The sequence below is a fragment of the Ursus arctos genome, unplaced genomic scaffold, assembly GCF_023065955.2.
Source record: "Ursus arctos isolate Adak ecotype North America unplaced genomic scaffold, UrsArc2.0 scaffold_2, whole genome shotgun sequence".
Taxonomy (NCBI): Eukaryota; Metazoa; Chordata; class Mammalia; order Carnivora; family Ursidae; genus Ursus; species Ursus arctos.
In genome coordinates this window covers 77,989,524-78,009,353 of record NW_026622874.1, presented here as the reverse complement: position 1 = coordinate 78,009,353, position 19,830 = coordinate 77,989,524, and the positions used below count along the sequence as shown (strand labels likewise).

Sequence of the window (19,830 nt, the reverse complement as noted above, 5' to 3'; positions counted from 1 at the left end):
AAAAACTTCCCACAAAAACATGCTCTTTGTCATTCAATCAACTAATATTTATTGAGCACCTGCTATTCAACAAACCCAGGGCTGGGCCTTGGTGGCTGACGTGGCTCCTGCTCTCAGGGGGCTTACATTCTAATACAGGAAGACAGAAAATCAATGTGGTCAACAAAGAAAAGAGATTTCAGCTAATAAGAGCGGTGGGCAAAACAGCCAGGGAAGCAGGACAGAGCGGGAACGTGGCAGGAGCATCTCAGCTGGCTGGGCTCAGGGCAGGACCCCTCCTGAGTAGGCAACGTCAAGGATGCAGCCTGAATGATGAGAGAAAACCGACACGGGCACTGCTGGAGAAGATGCGCCGTTCCAGACAGAGGAACGCGCGTGTGCAAAGGCCCAGACGAGGGAACGAGCCTGGTGTGGAGGTGGAGAGAAGGCTGGTGTGCCGGGGCCTGGGCAGCAAGGTGGAGAGAGAAGAGCCTGGGGGTGAGGGAAGGGCCTTGCTGGCCACCGTTATGGAATGCGGATCTCATCCGGAGGGAAACAGAAACCCGCTGAACAGCTGAAGGAAAGGAACAACCTCCTAAATGTCCACCACTTCCTCTCGACTGGGTACCAGCTAACCCATCTCCTGCAGCCACGCTGCTTGTGGAGCCTTTGTCGTGAAGCAGTTAGGGCAATCGACTGGCACTGGAAACACAGGCTGCCATCCCTCCAAGGGTCTAACATGAGCGGTGGCTTACCTGCCACTTGGCTCAGTTTCTCCACCAAAACCTGACAATGACATCTGCCATTGCTAGAAGCCAAAAAGTTGAAACTCATGAATGGACCTAGACAGGCCTACACACCCATTCTCTTTCCTGAAACTCAGCGAGCACACTGCCTATCACGGAGACTCCGTCAACGAGACAGTAGGATCCGAGCCACTCTGTCCTTTGCCCCGGGATAAATATACCAGAGAAAATGACTCGGCGGGACCGACTGATAATAATAATAATAGCAGTGTACACCGAGGAAACCAAATACAGAAGAGGGCTACTTAAACTTCACCACAACCCCGAGAAGTGGGTATTATGATCCCAGGGCTACAAAAAACCAATGCGCTCCACACTACAGCCGTCCCAAATCACGCATCAGAGTTAGAATTTCACGTGGGGCCAGGACAAGAAAATCTCCCAATGAAGGCATCTTTCCACTAAGGGGTTTTAAAAGCTCCCTGACTGTGCTTTCCTGAATAGGGGGGTGAGTGGAGGGCAGAAAAGGACATCTGACTTAACGACGGTTATAATCTTCTTGGCATGCTAGGACCTTCCTGCTTTCCAAATAGGAGAACCCTCACGAGGCAGGCATACCAGAGTGATTGCGTGAGAAAGGGAACATCGCAGCATGTAGCCCGTCTGCCTGAACTCGATCGTTGACACGTCATCTTCCAGAACTTCCACCTCCAGACTCTTGTTTTTCCAGCACCAATCTTCATGCATGATGCTTACTGGAAAAGCCACGATACAGACACACATGGGCACAGAGCACACTACCTCCCTGAGTAAAAATTACAATGACTTAATTTTTTTAAATGTGTATGTGCATATATGTGCACGTGCGTGCACACACACACACACACACACACACACATATATAACTAGTAATGCTTAGAACAAGTAAGTACTGAAGAGAAAAATGAAACCACTGGTCATTAGCATCAGCAAGAAATTCGATAGTGTCTAAAGGGCATGCTCACAAGTCAGATATTTAAGGGACAGCAAACTTTTCTTGTAAAGGGCCAGGAAAGTATGTATTTCCAACTCTGCAGGTCGTGCAAATATTCAACTCTGCCTTTGTAGCATATAAGCAGCTGTAGATAACACAAAAGCAAATGGGTGCGGCTGTGTCTGAATAAAACTTTATTTATAAAAACAGGTAGTTGGCCCCCCGTCATAGTTTGCCAACACCTGACAGAACAGAAAATATAATTTCCCAGATAAAACAGCCTACTTTATAAGCTATTCACTGCCAGCTGCTCCAAACTGAGCTTCAAAAACGCAGAAAGACAGCCAGCGGGTGGATTCTCGAGAGCAGCAGGGAAAAGAGAGGAATGCTAGCCAGCACCTACTCCCCAGGCGCTGCACACACCGTATTTCATTTTGTTTTGCGCTCTACAGAAAGGCCGTATCACTGCTGTTTTAGAAGACGAAACTGAGTCTCAGGGAGGTCACACAGCTGCTATGTGGTAGGACACATCAGTGTTATTATTTCACGCCCTCTGTTCGGGCGCTTAGAAATAAAATGGCACGAATGAGGGCACGTTCCCCAAACAGAAGACGTACGTGGGCTGTCCTGACAAGGTGGCAGTGAGGGCAGGGAACAGCAGTTCTTGAATTATCACCCATTGCTAAATAACGCACGTTCAAGGTCAAGGGGCAAGGAAGACAAGTAAAGGTATGCAGCTGGCATGCAATTCGAGAGCTGAGTTTTGGAAAGTTTTGAAAGACAGGAAGTAGGTGAGGGCCACAAGATGCCGCTTTTGGTTCTTACTTTTGTATTTTCCGGGGAGCACGCTGTCAAAGGTGAACGTCATTGAGTTGACCTTGCCAGACAGCTGGAGACTCCGCTTCTCGCCCTGGCGGCTCAGCGACTGCAGCGTCACCAGCAGGTCACCACAGGTGTCTGCAGAGCAGAGACAGGAGAGCCTCGTGTGGCTGCCCTCGCCAGCCACAGTCCAGCTTCGAACCCTCCACCTCCGGGTGCTGCTTGCCACCGCATATGTCCCGAGGGCCGTGACAGCAGGCTTCCTTTCCAGCCAACACGCATCTGCTCCGCCCTAAGACGCATCCCCCTGTGCAGGCATCAGTACCCAACGACAGAGCCACCGAGGGTAAAAGTGACCCCATCATTTATGGAACACCCCCGTGTGAGCCGCAGAAGACAGGAGAGGGAAAACAGTATCATAGAGCACCTGCTAAGTGAAACGGAAGGTGAAATGGGGGAAGGAGTATTTATGGAGCACCAGAAGCCAGAGGAAAAAAGAGAAAGAGGATGGAACTTCACTGAATGCCCACTTCATTCCAGACACAGAACTGGGCCCTCTGTCATCGTAATCCTATCACTCAGAATAGCAAAGATTTACACGGCTCTTGCTGTGTTCCAGGTCCTCACATGGGCTATAAATACACTAATTCCTCTGATCCTCACAACCAACCTGCGAGGCAGGTACTGTCATTACCTGCGTAGGACAGATGAGAGACTCAAAGCACAGGGAGCTTAAGTGACTTGCTCCAGGTCACACAGAGAGGGGGCAAGCCCATGCAGTCTGGTTTCAGACTCTGTTCTTAACATCTGTGCCACACTGCCTGATGTGACTGTATTAAAGCCTCACTAAGACCCTCCGAGAGCCGTAGTATTCCCATTCTACAGAAGAAAAAACGGAGGCTGAGCTTACTATCTCACAGCTGGGGAGTGAGAGAGCTGGGAAAAAAGCAATCCATGTGTTCTTTCAGGAGCCAAAGCAAAAATACTCCAAGGGAAACGCATCCAGTGACTTGTGTGGCGCTTACTCAGAAAAAACTGTACACAATACAGACGCGAAAACCACTTCCGGGCGCGGATTCGGCAATTCACCCTGAACGCCACCCAACAGGGAAAAGCTCACCAAAATCCCACTTCTAACTGCCTACTTCTCTGAAACTATCTGTTCTCACTTTCAACTGACATCTTACCCAAACAAGAGACTTTCCCAGAAACTGATGCCAAGAACTGCACAAAGGCCACGTCCATCACGGGCCTATCGGTCACAGCAAGAGGGAACGTCTGGGGCTTCAAGGTCAGCCCTGCTCTGGTCTCCGCCTCAGGAACCATCACCTGCAGGGACACACGGGAGGACGTCAGTATCTGCGTCAAGGCTGCGGCTCCCCCCGCCTACAGGGCACCAGAACATTCACCAGAGCCTAAGGCTAAATATTTGAAGGACAGAAGTTTACTGCTAGACCTAGTTTTATAATCACAACAAATCCTCAAACAGGCCATGGGAAGAAAATGTGTTTCTACTCAGATCCAAAAGAACTAGCCTTCAGCCCTGCCACGAAGTGCGCAAAAGTCTATCTGGCATAACCCCACAGAGGCACATGGCTGTCATCAGTCACCTGTACACTGGGTGGAACCACACTAAGTCCCAGAACCTTCTCCTGGCTTGAGGCCACTCATGACGTAAGCTATGAACTTGTTAACGCTACGTGGATGTCCCCCTGGGGGAATCAGGCCACCTTCTTCTTTTTCTTCTGTGTCCTTTCTTAGGTTAAGAAAAGGGACTGGGGAACAGCCAGAGGTCACCTATGTCCTCCCTAGTAAAGATTACACCCCACAGTTGCTCCTCCTTGGAAATAGGTGGCTGGCTGTTGGAAAAGTCCCTTATGCTTCAAAAGGGCTTCCAAAGGCTTGTCAGTGGCCAACTTTACAAGAGCCAGCTGTCTGGTAAAGGACCTATGAACACACCTACACCCTTTGGTGAAAGGAGGGAAACCACTCTCCTCATGCCTCATCTCCTCGCAGGGGGCTCCCACTTGCTCTAGAGGACAGCGCAGTCTCGGGGGGGGGGGGGGGCGGCCTTTCCAGCCCTCTCCCTCCCCTCACCCGCTCTTCGTCAGGGAGGAAGAGCAGCAGCTGACTAGACATGTGGGAGCCTGAGTTCCACTGAGACACAGTGTTCCCTGTGGGCAGGGCCGTGGCACCGAGGCACAGTGAGCTGACCTCTGGCCCTGTCTCCTCTCTTGCCTGCTGCCCCAACCTGTGCTCAGGCCTTCAGCCGCCTGGTGAGACCACAGGCCAGGGTCCCCCCAGCTTCTCCACCTGCCTCAATGGAGAAGTCACATGGTGCCAGACCAGCCATCTTCATTTCAGGGCGAGGTGGAGAGACACCAGCTCTAGGCTGGCCTTGGGTGCCACAAGCCATGCTCTGTGGACTTGCCATTAATGAGGGTTAATTTGGGGACTTACGGATCTTCTATACTAGCTAGATGCCTAAGAAGGTGGAGGTGTGATTGGGAGCCTGGAGCTAACTCCTAACAAACATGGGGGACTGGAAAAAAAAGAGGCCTGTGTATCAGTTCCAAACTGGGTGCCTGTCTGCTCCACGGTGACATGCAGGAATGTAAAGACCTCAAAATAAGAAACTGGGAATAGAAATGTTCCTTCTGTCACCCCATTGTGGCTAAAAATAACCCTTTAAAAATCACTGCCTCTTCTTTCAAATATCTTAAATAGAACAAAACTCATCATACCTGGACTTTGTAGGTCCCTGGTTTTGCTTTAAAACAAAATGATCCGTGAGCATCCGTCTCCACGGTGACCAAAGACTTGTCCTTGTCTTGAGACGACAGGACAACTTTGTATTTACTCATCTGCTTGACGGAGTCAGGGAAGCGAATGATTGATATCTGGCCACAGACACTGAACCTGCAACAAGGGGACCATTCATTCCAGCATGAGAACTCAATTATCACAGGAAAGGCACTTACCAACCCAAACGACACATCCCTCTTCCTGCCCCGGTCCCGGGGAATAGTTTCGCCCTAATGAAGAGGCAGAAAAGCAGCCCAAATGACTCCAGCTTCAAAAAGCAACCGCTGCAAGGAAGACTGAGCCTCTCTCTGTGCAAGGGAAAAGGCACAGCGGAGGCCCACGGCGGGGCAGTTTCTGTGTTCTGGGTGACATCCGCAATCTCCCGCTGCGGAAGCAATTTTCAGAAAATCTGTCGATGATAAGAATGCTTCAGGTAAATTGGATCGTTGACAGTGCAGCAGCCTCGGACTGAGCCTGTAAGCAGCCTAAATCCCCCAGGCGAAACGGGGCAGAGGCATCAAAGACGCCTTCCTCGCATTGTGATCATATGTAATTCGTGGACAAAAGCGATCGGGGGGATGGGAACACAAAAGCAAATTAAATGTAAAATAATTACAAAGCCAAAATTGAACTGCTTACGAGCTAGGAGGCTCAGAAGCGACCTATGACTGAGAGGCCCCTTCAGGTAATGACCCGGATCGGAGGCTCTCAATGAGCAGTGCGCGCTGAGACGAAGGGCACGTGAGAGGCGTGTCCCCAAGCTGGGAAAGAGCCACAGAGACTGTCAGCCTCGAGTGACATTCCTCACTTTTTAGCAGCTGACGTGTTAAAGTGTAAGGAGACACCACAGCTGGAGGCCGCCACTGTATCCTCAGTTGACGAAAGATTATATTTTCTAATCTTAAGAATCATTTTGGATAAAAATCAGTTGCTACTTGTGACAGAAAGATGATAAGGAAAGGCAGCTTCAATGCAGGATAATTAGGGGGTACCCTCGACGCTGGAACACCCACCCTACTGTAAATAAGAAGGGGCGGAAAACAACAAAGGGGTGGGAGATAGTGTGTGTGAAATCTGAGAATGAGGACAAGCCAGTCACCTCTTTAGAGCGAAGGGACCAGTCTGCCACACGAGCTCACAATCCTGAGCAGGGGACAAGGAATGAGGGCCCATGTGCCCGGTCCAGCCAGCCACCTGTTTCTGTATGGACCGTGGGCTGGGAATGCTATTCCCACTTTTACTTCCTTTTTTTTTTTTTTTTTTGAAAGAGGCAGGTGGGCAGAGAGAGAGAAAGAATCTTAAGCAGACTCCCTGCTCAGTGGAGCCTGCTGATGCAGAGCTCGATCTCATGACCTGAGATCACGACCTGAGCCGAAATCAAGAGTCAGATGCTTAACCGACTGAGCCACCCAAGAGCCCCTACTTCCATACTTCTCAAGGGTTAAGAGGGGCAGAAAATCAAAAGAATAATAATATCCTGACACATAAAAAGCATACGAAATTCATATTTCAGTGTTCAAAATAAAGATTAATGGGAACACAGCCATGCCCGTCCATTTCTGAATTGGCTGTGCTGGGTTTTGTCATAGAGGCTGTATGGCCCGTGTGAAGCCTACACTATTTATTCTCAGGCCCTCTACAGAGAAAGTGTGCAAGTCTCTGATCTAGATTTGAAGGGCACACATTTTGGCTCTCACTTCCCCCTTCTGGGGACATTCAGAGTAAAAGGATAGAAAGGGAATACTGAAGAGTTATTAAGGAACTTTCATATTCTCTAGATTTGTGTACATGTCACAGAGAATGTCACAGTATTTGTTCCAAGCTGAACCTCTCTGCTTCTTTAAGTTTTACGTATTTTAACCATCTGGCCTGTTTCAGCTCATATTCTCAAAGAGAAGTGTCCTGTTATTCCAAACCTCAAATGTATATTGGTTTTGGTTTAAAAAAATAAACTAAAAAGCTGGTAGGATAGTGTTTGGTTATACTGAATCCCTTAAAAATTGATTTGTGTCAACAAATTCCTTCATCAGGGTTTAATACATTTATGGATAGAAATTGGTTAATTCTGGTGCATTGCGAGATTACTCTATTCTCATAATCATTTGGACAGAAGTCAAAGCATTTCCTTCTCAAATAAATTGGGAATTTTTTTAAAGTAAGAAATATAAATGAATTAAAAGCAAATGTGCTATGTTGGCCCAAAAGGAAAATGAATTTTCCCAAAGATGCTCGACGAATATTGTTTTTCTTTCTTTGACCCAAATATTTCACTTTAAGGAAAAAAATAAATACAAATATATTGCCCCATCTCCATGAATAGCACCTCCTCCATGTACACAATTGCTTAAATAAGAAATCTGGGACCCCAGCAGCACAAGGCCTGCTGACTGCCTCCCCACGTCATCAGTCAAATGCCATCTACCTCTCTCGCCCTCCCCTGCAGCACCCTGGTCCCGCCACCACCACATCGCCTCCAGACAACTGTCACCACCTCCTATGGAGTCCCTCCACTGTATAACCCTGGACTCCCTGCGATCTCTTCTCCACACCACAGCCAGGGGAGAAAAATTTTTTTTATTTTGAAAATGCCCTGATGCATATGACTCCCTTGCTAAAAACTCTTCAACGGCTTTCCACTGCATTTGGGGGGAAAAGCCCACCTCCACATCCGGCTGCAGGCTCTCCAACCTCACCAACTGCCTCCAGCTATGCTGGCCGCCTTTCAGAAAGCTCCTCTCCCTCCCCTCTGGGCCTTGGAACATGCTATTCCTGCTGCCTGGGAAGTGTCTCACTCAGCTAACTGTGAGTCCCCTGCGTTCAATAAACCAGTGAGGGTCCTCCCAGAGCCCCAGCCCTCTTCCCTGCACACCTACCAGAACCTACCATCACAGGTTACTCAGCTCAAGTCTGTCTCCCCAGGAAGATGAAAGCCCTGTCTCTGTCACACTAGTTGGGTTCACTGCTACACACCCAGGCTTTGTCAGAGGGCCTCACCCAGAGTTGCTCAAAAATGTTTATGAGGGAAAAGGAGGCAGGGCGTGAACCCAAAATGATTTTCTGAGCTCTAGTGAAACAAAGTACTGGCTTCCACCGGTGATGTACTTCCTAATCACCCAGTTGTCACAGAATCCCTGACCCTGACCCCCACCTGTCTACAGAAAATGTCACCGATGTCTCCTCAGTAGCCAAGCAACAGAGTGTACTTTCGGGGCTCAGCTCCTGGACCTCCCTGACCGTCAGGCACGACCTCATACCTAAACCCACTGCCTGGATCCTCCTGAGGCCACCCCTCAGACGCCGGCATTCCACTTTTGGCCTGCTCTTCTAGTTCTACCTGCTCTTACACATCTAAGGTTCTGGCTGCCACCGGGCCCCGACTCCCCAAATTACAATCTGTCCAGGCATCTGTCGAAGAGCGCCACCTAGTGGTCCTGCTGAACCCTTGGCACCTAACAGGCTCCTCTCCCTGCCTGCAGCCAGGGCACCACAGCCATTCCAAGTTTCTCAAACTGGGAACCCCTAAATACTTCACTAACCCACCCCTGACTTCCCTACAAGGCAAGCCCTCATCAAGTCTCTTTTCACGACCTCTATGCCCCAGTCTTGTCCCCTATGGAGTCGTCCCCCACCACGGCTGCCAGGGAGCCTCTTTGCAAACAATTATCTAAGCATGTCACTTCCATGCTCAAAATCGATTGCTGGCCCCCTGATCCCTGGGGGAGAAAGCCCCATTCTTCCAATGGGGTGTGACGAGGTCCTCTGAGACCTGCCCCTCCAGCCCCGTCACGCTCCTTGGCCTGCCCAGCGACACAAGTCGTATGCTCCCGTCCACAGACGCCGTGCTGCTCTAGACTGTGTGTGCCTTTGCTCATGCCGCCTCCCCCCAGGAAGATCCGCCCTGCTCCGCTCAAGTTAGAGTTCAGTGAGCACCCGGTGCCGTCTCAGAGAGAAATGGGGGCACCCCCGTGCTGGAGGTTACACACAACTGAGAGAAGGAGCTGAGATCTGACGCCAAGGCCTGGGTTCTTTGAACCACACGGTATCACTGTAGGACAAAACCACACAAATTCAACTACCGGATGTCCCCTCACATCCTCACAGTAAGTACAGCAAAGCAGGAAGAGCTGTCACATTGACCAGAAGCATCTTAAAACCTTCTCTCAAGCACCTATACTATCTTCCAAAGTCCTCACTTAAGCCATGGAAGGTCTTACAGATGTGGAGTCAGGCAGGAGACTTAGACCCATGTTAACTTTGAAGCAACACAACGCTCCCTAAGCAGCCGCATGGAAGTACCTTCCATCTATAAGACTTAGCACTAATCTTTCTCAGCCCGAACCTCTCACAGGTGTCGGAAACCCGATGTGGATCCCTGGCAGAAGCACAGTCAGACCGAAGGTAACCTTGTCCTCTAACGTCCACACTGGCACTGCCAGACCCGGACACGACGACCTCACCCTGTTGCAATGATGTCAGCCAGCTGAGGCGTGTTCGGTGCAATTTTGATGGTGACAGTTTCAAAGTATAGGTGTTCTTTCTGAGCATGGATGGTGTACGTCCCAGTGGTGATGTTCTCCAGGCGGAAGGAGCCATCGGCTTTTGTTTTGACTATAAAACAAAAAGATGCAAACGGAAGATGAGCCAAACACAACTGTACACCCCTCCATCTACACAGGAATGCTTGAGACAAAAAGCCGACATATTTTCACAGAGTCATTAAGGCTCTTTCCTTTCCGTTTCTCTCCGTGATCAACAACTAGCCCTAGGAAATACTTCCAGGGAGGGGGTGGGGGATGGGGAGCAATGCGGCTGCCCACCTTTGATTTGGTTATTCAGAGTGACTACTGCCTCCGGAACACCTTCTCCTTCGGGTCCATTCAAGACCCTCCCGGTGACAGAGAATCCCATGACGTGGAACACGGGCTGGAAGATGAAGAACAGGAAGGTTCACATGTGCCCGAGTGCAAAAGCCTTCCTCATTCACCCAGTGCTGCTCACGCTCGCCTGCCCAGCACAGCCGCCCACGCTGGAGCCCCGAAGGCCAGCCGGACCCCACCCGGCTCCCCTAGCTCGTGCTGTTCCCACACCGCTGCACTCTCCCCAGGGCTCTGTCTGCTTTCTTATACTGCAACACACGGATATCTGTCAAGTAACTGAATAAAAAAGACCTATGAGGCGCTTGGGTGGCACAGTCGTTAAGCATCTGCCTTCGGCTCAGGGCGTGATCCCAGCGTTCTGGGATCGAGCCCCACATCAGACTCCTCCGCTATGAGCCTGCTTCTTCCTCTCCCACTCCCCCTGCTTGTGTTCCCTCTCTCGCTGGCTGTCTCTGTCAAATAAATAAATAAAATCTTAAAAAAAAAAAAAAAAGATCTATAGGCTTACTCCCCCAGTTAAAGATCGTGGAGTCAAACTTGAGAGGGCCACCCCCCACCCTCGTTTTTCCCATCCCGTCTCCTCCCCTCCAGGTGCCCCCACTTTGGTGAACCGCACCACCCTCCCATCTCCTGACCTCAAACCCCAGCGTCCCCCGGGCCCCCTCCCCCCACTCCAACCTCAATCTGTCCTATGCATCCCACCCCACCCATGTAAGGTGTCCCATCTATTCCCACCACAACTCGAGTTCAAGTCCTTGTTCACTCCACCTAGGCCACCCTCCTCACGGTGCTCTGGGCTTGGTTTACCCACGTCTATGCCCCCACTTGTGAGCGCCATGGCTCTGCTCTCCCCAGGGTCGCTGTGGTCCAGCCACCCCGATCTCTGGGTCCTCAAGCTGACCACATGCATGCACCACAGGCACTCCTCATGTGGGCCTTTTACACCAGCTGCCCTCTCGACCTGGATCATTCTCTCCCACATCTGGAGAAGTTTGGGGAGGAGGCCGCTCCTTCTCATCATTCAGGTTTCAGCTCAAACCATCGCCACCTCCAAGAGGCCTCCCCTGACTATCCACCCCATCTCAGGGGCCCCCTGCCCCTGCCTCCCACCCTGGCCCCTCACTATCACACTAGCCCATCTTATTAGCTTCATTAAACTCTTACCAATATCTGAAATATCCTTGATTGATTTATTGTTTGTCTACCTCCTATTAGAATGTAAGCTCCTGGTACACAGTAGGCACTCAATAAATCACTCATGAATGAATGAATGAATGAATGCACTCATACCTACAACAGTGTTTGAGAGAATTTCTTAAAAATTAAATGGCATTTTAAAAACCCAGGTGGCCCTTCTTGATTCTTCTAAAAGATGTGGTTTATCCACGTACTGATTACTCTATTCACTCAACAACTACTTTTACGAGACGCTTACTCTGAGCCAGGCACTAAGTCACGTTAGGAATGCGTGAAGAATGAGGCACTACCAATGCGCCTGACCTCATGCAGCTTACAGGCTGCCCCCTGAAATTTCATTCATGTCTCTGCTTAGAAACTGGTGTTTGGTCGAGATCTGGGAATGTCCCTCCCCTGCCCCATCCTTCCATGCAAGCCCCTTGAAGCAAGCAAGGACACCTTCTCACCCCTACCCACCTCGAGTGTGCACAACCATCAAGAGCGCTTTACGGAATCTTAAAAGGCCGTCAGAACCCCACTGAGCATGTGACCTAAAAGCCTGTTCCTGCCAATTGCAGCTACTTCGATACAGTACTTCCAAATGCAACATTAAAAGAAAAGTGATTAAAATCTAATTTTTTCAATAACTGTAACACTGGGAGGTCCATTTATGAAAGACTGTTATTTTCTTTGGGGGATTTGCTCTATCTGGCAAATTTTCTACAGTAACCATTATCTCCTCCTGTAATTAAAGATATAAATGCAATGGAAAACACATTTGCCAATCTATTCTAGGATCTAGAGAGTTTTTTGGGCCGTGTATCACCCCAACCATCACCCCACCTCTCACTCCACCCCCCTGCAGCCCAAGCTGCACAGCCTCCCAACTGGTCCCTCGCTTGCACCTTGCCCCCTGCCAACCTCTTCCCAACATGGCAGCCAGAAGATCACACCTCTCCCATTCAAAACCAAACCCAGAGTGGCCCAGTGGGTCCCATACAATCTGCCCTCATCTCTCTCTGCCTCACTCCCTCCATGCCAGCTACTCTGGCCTCTTTGGGGTCCCCCTCCAACGCCCTCTAGGCACACTCTGGCCCCAGGATCTTTGAACCTGTCACTCCCTCCGTCTTAAACGCTCTTCCCGCAGACGTCAGTGGGGTATCCCGCCTCTCCCCCGCCCCCTTCAGGTGGTTGCTCAAACATTACCTTCACAGCGAGGACTCCCCAAGAACACCTGGGAAGACTGCCACCTGTCTCAACCATGGAACTGTGTCACCTCCTTTCTTGATCTATTTTTCTACGGAACACTTATCACCTTCTAATATACTACCTAATTTACCTATTTATAAGTATACTGTCTCTTTCTGCCATTAAGAGCTGGAAGAAGACAAGTTTGTGCCTTTTTGGGTCCCCACTGTCCCCCCACCCCTAGAACAGTACCTGACTTGTGTGAAACTGGCACTCAATAAACACACTTCATTGAACAAAGTAGGTATAACTGGGGCTCCACTTTCTCCACGTGGAGAAATTACATGAGAGTGGATCCCAGGCTAAAGTGGAACGGAGCACAAGATTCTGGTTTTTTCCAACAGCCCAGCCCTTCTAGATAAAGTATGAGTTGTTTGCTTCTCAAACATGTTTGCGACACCTGTGCCCAGGGATGGGAAACTCAAACACCTGTCCCTCCGAAGGCAGGGAGGTCTTACCTCAATTTTCAGGCTGTCATGTTCTACTGTAAAGTCACGTCTGGAAGGAGCGACATCAAAGGTAATCCTCTCCCCTCTATAGAAGGGAATCTAGAAAGAAGGGTCTGTTCATTACTAACAGCCAACAACGTGATTCAATATTAATACGACCCAGCAGGCCACAAATGACAAGGGGTTCAAGGCAAGCCCAGAGAAACTATTAATCATAACTGCTGCCGATCCTAAAAGAGGAAGGCCCAAAGTTTTTGCAGCTATTACTGCAGGGTCAGTCTCGTTCTAAATAACTACACTGAATAAAATGGTCACGTGACTGCAGGGCAATCATTTATTTCTCTTAACACTCCAATGGCATTGACTCTCACTGTGTCTTAAGAGTCTAAAACATACAAAGAATGCAAATCTCCTCCACTCACCACAGTATAGTCCCCACTTGGCAAGGAATAGAAGGAGAATGAGCCATCTTCTTTGGAGACCGCATAGCACAAATACACCAGACTTTCATCTTGGGGCTGGAAGCCGGGCACTGGTGAGATGTTGCAGCCCAAGACATCCTAAGCCAAGGCAGGGAAAGGAAAATGACATCCTTTTCCACTCGTATGTTCTGATTATCATCAAAGAGCCACACTACAGGAAAATTCTTACAAGTTTTATATCACAAAATACTTATTTCTGAACAGGACCTAGTAGTGGAGATAAAGCAAACAACGACTTTTACACTCAAGTTTGAGAAGTTAAAAACTGGCACAGTCTTATTGGGAAAAAATGACGTGATCATCATTTCCTACAACGGGCCACCATCCTGCAGTCAAGAGAATGAAGCTCAGGAAGGACAAGTGGCTGGCCCACGCAACAGGCAAGAGGCCGAGCTGTGATCTGTCGCACCTGGGTCTGACTGTGTACTTTCCACCACAGTCCACTCCCGCCACAGACATTCAATCTCTTGTGAGTCAACCAAGAAACGCAACGCTCTTAAATGTTGAGACTATACGTCCACTCTGACCTGTGTCTCAATAGTGTTCTTCGTCGGCAAGCCCCCTCCCCACCCCCAATCTCGTCTGTTCTTCGCTTTTCTTTACTTACCTCTTTGGAAACCACAGATGAAAAGAGAAGAAACTTCACCCCTTTCATGGGCTCCCCGTCGCTGCGGACAGAGCCAGACACATTGTAGCCGGCCACTATGAGGGGACTGGCGGCGTTGGCATTGGAGTTGGTTACCCGCACGGTGGTGCTCGCCTACGGAAGAAGGGGACTTTACCTTCCCAAATGACAAACCCTCAGTGTTTAACAACCACGAAGACGTGCTTAAGCTAAAATATTAATGGGAGGGGTGGGGGAGGAACACTTGGAAAATTGGGAACGTAGCAGGACCACACCCACGTGTTTGCGAGCAAAATGAACTGAAAGGAAATGTGGCAAAATGTCAACCATGATGATTTCCTTTGCGTGGTTAACATTTCACCTCTTTTACACTTTTCCACCTTCCAAATTTTCCACCTGTGTTACCACTCCTCTACGCTGTCTGATCTGTTGCGATTTTTGAAAACGAGCATGATTTACTTTTTTCCATGTTTAATGGTATATGTGCATATAATTTTAAAGCTGTCAAAGCACAGTTTACATACAGAAAAGTGCACATAGTTTAGGGGTACAGAGCAGCGATCTTCACAAACTGAACACGCCCTGTAACCAGCACCCCTCAGCTCATTTCCAGGAACTACTCGCCAAGGGCAATTGTTACCCTGACTTTCAACAGCGTGCTCTACTTTGAAACGCAATCTTATATTAATAGATTCAAATTCCTTTATACGTATGATTAACAGTATAAGCCTTAAAATTTCTTCGAATCGTAATGCATAAGCCGTGAGTTTTTAAAAAAAACATTCTTAACCCCCTGAAAACCTACAGTCATAAATAGTGTACAGGTAAGGCAAGGTGTGAAACCATACCATCAATTATAAATGCATAAAACCTACACCGGAGAAACTGAAGTAACGATTCCCATAGCTCCTTAGCAAGAATGAAACACAGCCTCAAAACTAATATAAAAGTTAATGTGTCGGAACGTCCTTTAAACCTTAACTTCGGTTTGTTTTCCTGTAGTGATTACAAACCCTCACCTGGTCTGTTTCTTCCTTTTTTGATCTTTTACCATAAACTACTTCCATCAAATGCTACTCTGAAGAACACCTACACAGACTCTAACCAGCTAAAGAAAGAAAAGCAGAAGTACAATTCAGGAGCCTTGCATACCTCGACATCCCTTTCTGCCTCCCTCTGTAGACATCAGTGTCATAATGAATACGGTGTTTGCCGCGCCATGCCGTCCTTGTACTTTTTTTTCTTACACAGGACTCTATCCATAAGTGCAAGTACCCTGAGTGTTTCTAATTACCGTATAAACAATACCGTGTTTTCTTACCCTTGGCAACTTGCCTTCTTCCCTCAATTTCATGTTTTTAAATGTACTCCTATTGATCCATGTAGCTCTGGTTTACTCGTTATTGCTGTCCTACAGGATTCTGGGTGACGAAACCCCACTCTGCTCTCCGCCTAATGGACATTGAGGTGGCTTGCGATATTTTGCTAGTACAAACAGAACTACAACAGACATTCTTTTACATTCTCCTTGGGCACACATACAACAGTTTCTAGCACGTTAAGTATATTTATAGATTGCTGTTTCAGGCTGGAAAAAGAACAACAAATAAATCTCACTAGGTCCTTCTGGTGTTGATTCAGCTTAAAATAGCTACAGTTAATAACAGACCTATTTCACAGCAGGAAGACAACATTGTCACCTAAAACCAAAAACAACAGAAGGAACATCTGCTACAGTGAGTTTTATCTTATAAATACCACCAAACCAAGCAGCAGCACCGTCTTTTTCTCATCTACTTCCAGAAAAACCATAAGCCCATTTCACATCCTGAACAGGACCCCGTATGCTTGTCCCCAAACCAGAGCACTGTTGGGACAGCTATCGACACAAATGAAATACTCACCTCTTTCAACGCCCAGGTTGGATGAGTTGCAAGAATTTCATAATCTCCGGGAAGAACCTTAAAAAATGCAAACCTAAGAAATACAAAATAACCAATTAACTTTCTTTCAACAGCCCGAGTGTTCTTATTTATGGCTAATACTAGAAGCATTAGAAAATAATGTTTGGATTATCAGAAACTTGCCATTAGCTGGTTAAATGAGCATAAACAAAATTAAATCCTCCACTCTATGAATCCACATCGGGGAGCACTTACTGAGTACTTTCTGTGTACAAGAGGTGTTCCGTGCACTGACAGGAAGGAGGTTTTACGTTTCCCTCAACCCAAGGATTTCTGACCTTAAAAACCAGTCACTGTGGTACAGCAGGGATCAGTGACAGAATATTCAAGTGCGTTGTGGCAGAAGTGATAGGCATGAATAGGCAAAGAGAAGGCAAGGAAGTGTCCAGGGGAACAGAGGTGGGAAGGGAAGAGTCCCAGGTGAAGAAGAGAGAACAGATCTGACAGGCCGAGGCCTATGCTAAGACAAGACGATGCTAACGGCGTGGGCAGGGTAAGTGATAACAAGCTCTGAATCCTAGGCAGAAGAGTTTAGCTCTTTTATCAGAAACAAACACAGTGTGAGCCATTCTGGGCTCCTGCACAAACTACAATGACCAAACCAGACTCCGATGAAGACCGGTTAAGTAACTATGGGCAAATCAAGACCAGAATGACAGGAGCTGAGGCTGGGCACACTGGCACCAGGATTCTGACACACTTAACTCTTCAAATGTGCAAAGCACCAGACAATGAGAGGGCTAATGCTAGTGAAATGGACTACAAAAAAATCCATCTAATTTCTTCTCCTGTGGTGGTATTTTATTATATCAAGTATTGCCTGTCATAATTGGACACGGCGTGGAAATCACTTCGCTACAATAAAATTTAAATTACTATTAGATTCTGGCCTTCGTGAGATTTAGCCTCTACTCCTGCAAGTTACGATCACTGTTTTAGTCAGTGACGATGAAGGAGATTCAACAAGTTCAAGTCCCTTTGCCCAGCGAGGTCAACAGCAAACTTCCGCTAGCCTAGAGAAGACAGAAGCCCCATGTTCCTCCTGCAGGCATCCATCAAGTAGAAATAAATGTTATCCCCACACTGAAAAAGAATTTCAACAATCCTCATTGAAAAACTGGATAGATAGCTTACTGACAGACTCATTATAAACTTGTAATTTGCAGTTAAGTCGGCTTTGTATATTGAAGGAGTAATGATTCAAATGCTTTCAAAATTATCAGTTGGAACTATTCTGAAATTAATCTTGGCACATCTGTTAACACTTACAACTCAACGATATAAATCCATTAAATAAATACTTGAAATCTGACTCAACAAGGTTAATTAAATATTGTCAGTTCCAACTACAAAATATTTTTGATATAATAGTGATAATATGATTTTTAAAAATCATAATTGAGGGGCGCCTGGGTGGGTCAATTGATTAAGTGTCGGACTCTTGATTTCAGCTCACGTCATGATCTTGGGTCGTGAAATGGAGCCCCGCATTGGGCTCTGCTCTGGGCATGGAGCATGCTTGGGATCCTCTCTCCCCCTCTGCCCCTTCCCTCTCACATGTACTCTCTCTCCCACTCTAGCAAAATTTTAAAATTCAAAAAAAATCATAATGGAGCAAATCTATATTGAGCTAACACTATTAAGCATGTATTCCATGCCAGGCAGTTTGAAATAATATTAATTTAATCTTCCTATTAACCTTAAGGGGAGGGTTCTACCACCATCATCATTTACAAAGAAGAAAACTGAGGCCCAAGGGCATTAAGTAACTTAGCCCCAGGTAAAACCCAGTAAGTGGGGGAACCAGGATTCAAACCCCGGTTTTCAGACTCCAGAGCCAGTCCCAACTGGCTACTATGATGGCCTACTATGTGCCAGGCTCTGCAGCAGGTGCTGTACAGACATTAGCTCATGTTTATTCATCCCGTCAACGCTGGAGGCAACAGGTCAGATGACTTCCATTTTACGGAAGAAGAGCTTGAGGCCCTGAGAGGCATGAACTTGTCTGCAGTTAAGAGGCCAAATAAGGATTTGAACCCAGGTCTCCCAGGTCCGGTCACAGGCTCCCTCCCTCCCCCGACCTGTGAGGCAGCATGACACGGGCATGACTCACTTTCCACCAGGCTGTGTCACTGTGGACTGGATCTTTGCTTCGGTCCCCGTGTTTCTCAGGGATACCTGGACTCCTGCAGGGCCCAGGGGCTGCCCTTTGCTGAGAACCTGCCAAGAAGAAGGAGGTCAGGACCCAGAACGGTAGCAAAGTTCTCCTCTTAGCAGCACTGTCCATCCCATTCCTGCTCCCTGCATGGAGCTTATAACCTTCTTTGGGTCAAAACTCCTTTGCAAAGATTACAAAGATTATGGATACCCTTCCTGGACATTGATAGGGGCTGAGTAAGGGAATAATACTCTGTTTCACCGATTCTAAGACACTATCAGCTAAAGATGCGCCATTATTTTCTCATCTACAGAGAAAGAAAAATGCCCATGATCCTCCTTGCTAGCCAGAAACTCACACATGAGGGCAGGACCACCTCACCTCACCAAGAGTGTGAAGGCAGAGAAGAAATGCACCTGCCATGAAGAAAAGGACAGCAAGGCAACTGGCACGGGTCAACCTCGGATGGAGAGAGGAACGATAACTCCCCTGAGAATCTGAACTCAGAGCTGCCACTCACACGGTTAGCCCTCTACACTCACACCACCGAGGGGCCCAAAAACTCCTGGAGAATCTAGTTTACTGCAACAGCTCCTGAGGGAGTGACCAAAGCAAATGCAAAACCTGTTCGCAAGAGGCCGGCTTCATTCACCCGCAGTGATTACAGGTGGCCGCGTGTCCTGGGGCCTGCGCTCCTCCCATCCTGCACCCCACACAAGGCCATCCCTGGCAGTTATCCACCCAGCCTTTACAGGGGATGACGAGTAACTTAGATCTGACCCCGAGAAACACCCACTCGCTTTGACACAAAATTTTACCTGTTCTCAGACTCTCTTGAACATTATTATCTATGGGTCCCTTGGGGGCTCAGAGTTCCCGTTAAAGAGTCCTACTTTTTTAAAGGTAAGAGAAGACTCATTACATAATACAGAACAAACGTGAAAACAACAAGGTTCCGAAGCCTAACCTTTCCGTTCACAGAGAACCCCGTGAACACGAAGTTGATGTCCCCGCCCTTCGTGCAGATGTCATTCACACCATCCACGTAGAGCTCCACGTTCGTTGGCTCTAAGAAATGAAGGAGGGAGGGCAGGGAACAGGGGACAAGACACGAGAGCCAGTTTAGTTCTGAGACAAGGTGGACCTGTCTAGGCAAAACACCTTTTCTTGGTTAACTTTCATTTTCTTTATTTTTGAGCACTTAATACACTCGCACTTAAAATCCAAAGGTACCAAGAGGGATGCAGGGAAGTCTACTTCCCATCTCTTCCTGTGGACACCCAGTTTCCCCCCAAAGTGAAACAGTGTGTGGAGGATACTATGCTTTTGTAACAGTCTTTCAGCTGAGCTGCAGCTCGGAGCCCCATCGAAATGCAGTAAGCACCAAACTGTGTCATTTATTGGATGCTTACCACAGACCAGACACGGGCTAAGATTATGTGCTCCTCACAGCTACTTTAACAGGTAGGTAATGACATCCACAACTGATTGAGGATTACACTGACACACAGAGGGGTTAAAGAACCCCC

General features: G+C 48.0%; 1 protein-coding gene across 1 annotated transcript in view; it reads right to left on the bottom strand.

The window, feature by feature from the left end:
* LOC113270754 (BOS complex subunit NOMO1) overlaps positions 1 to 19,830 on the bottom strand; it is a 53,733-nt gene that overhangs the window by 27,410 nt on the left and 6,493 nt on the right. The window contains exons 4-15 of the mRNA XM_026520249.4: positions 19,269 to 19,369; positions 18,257 to 18,363; positions 16,084 to 16,156; positions 14,162 to 14,314; positions 13,495 to 13,632; positions 13,082 to 13,171; positions 10,140 to 10,245; positions 9,780 to 9,930; positions 5,262 to 5,436; positions 3,705 to 3,846; positions 2,524 to 2,655; positions 1,344 to 1,480 (exon numbers count right to left, since the gene is read on the bottom strand). Of these exons, the coding sequence (XP_026376034.1) occupies positions 1,344 to 1,480; positions 2,524 to 2,655; positions 3,705 to 3,846; positions 5,262 to 5,436; positions 9,780 to 9,930; positions 10,140 to 10,245; positions 13,082 to 13,171; positions 13,495 to 13,632; positions 14,162 to 14,314; positions 16,084 to 16,156; positions 18,257 to 18,363; positions 19,269 to 19,369 (1,505 nt within the window). The remainder of the gene's footprint in view (positions 1 to 1,343; positions 1,481 to 2,523; positions 2,656 to 3,704; positions 3,847 to 5,261; positions 5,437 to 9,779; positions 9,931 to 10,139; positions 10,246 to 13,081; positions 13,172 to 13,494; positions 13,633 to 14,161; positions 14,315 to 16,083; positions 16,157 to 18,256; positions 18,364 to 19,268; positions 19,370 to 19,830) is intronic.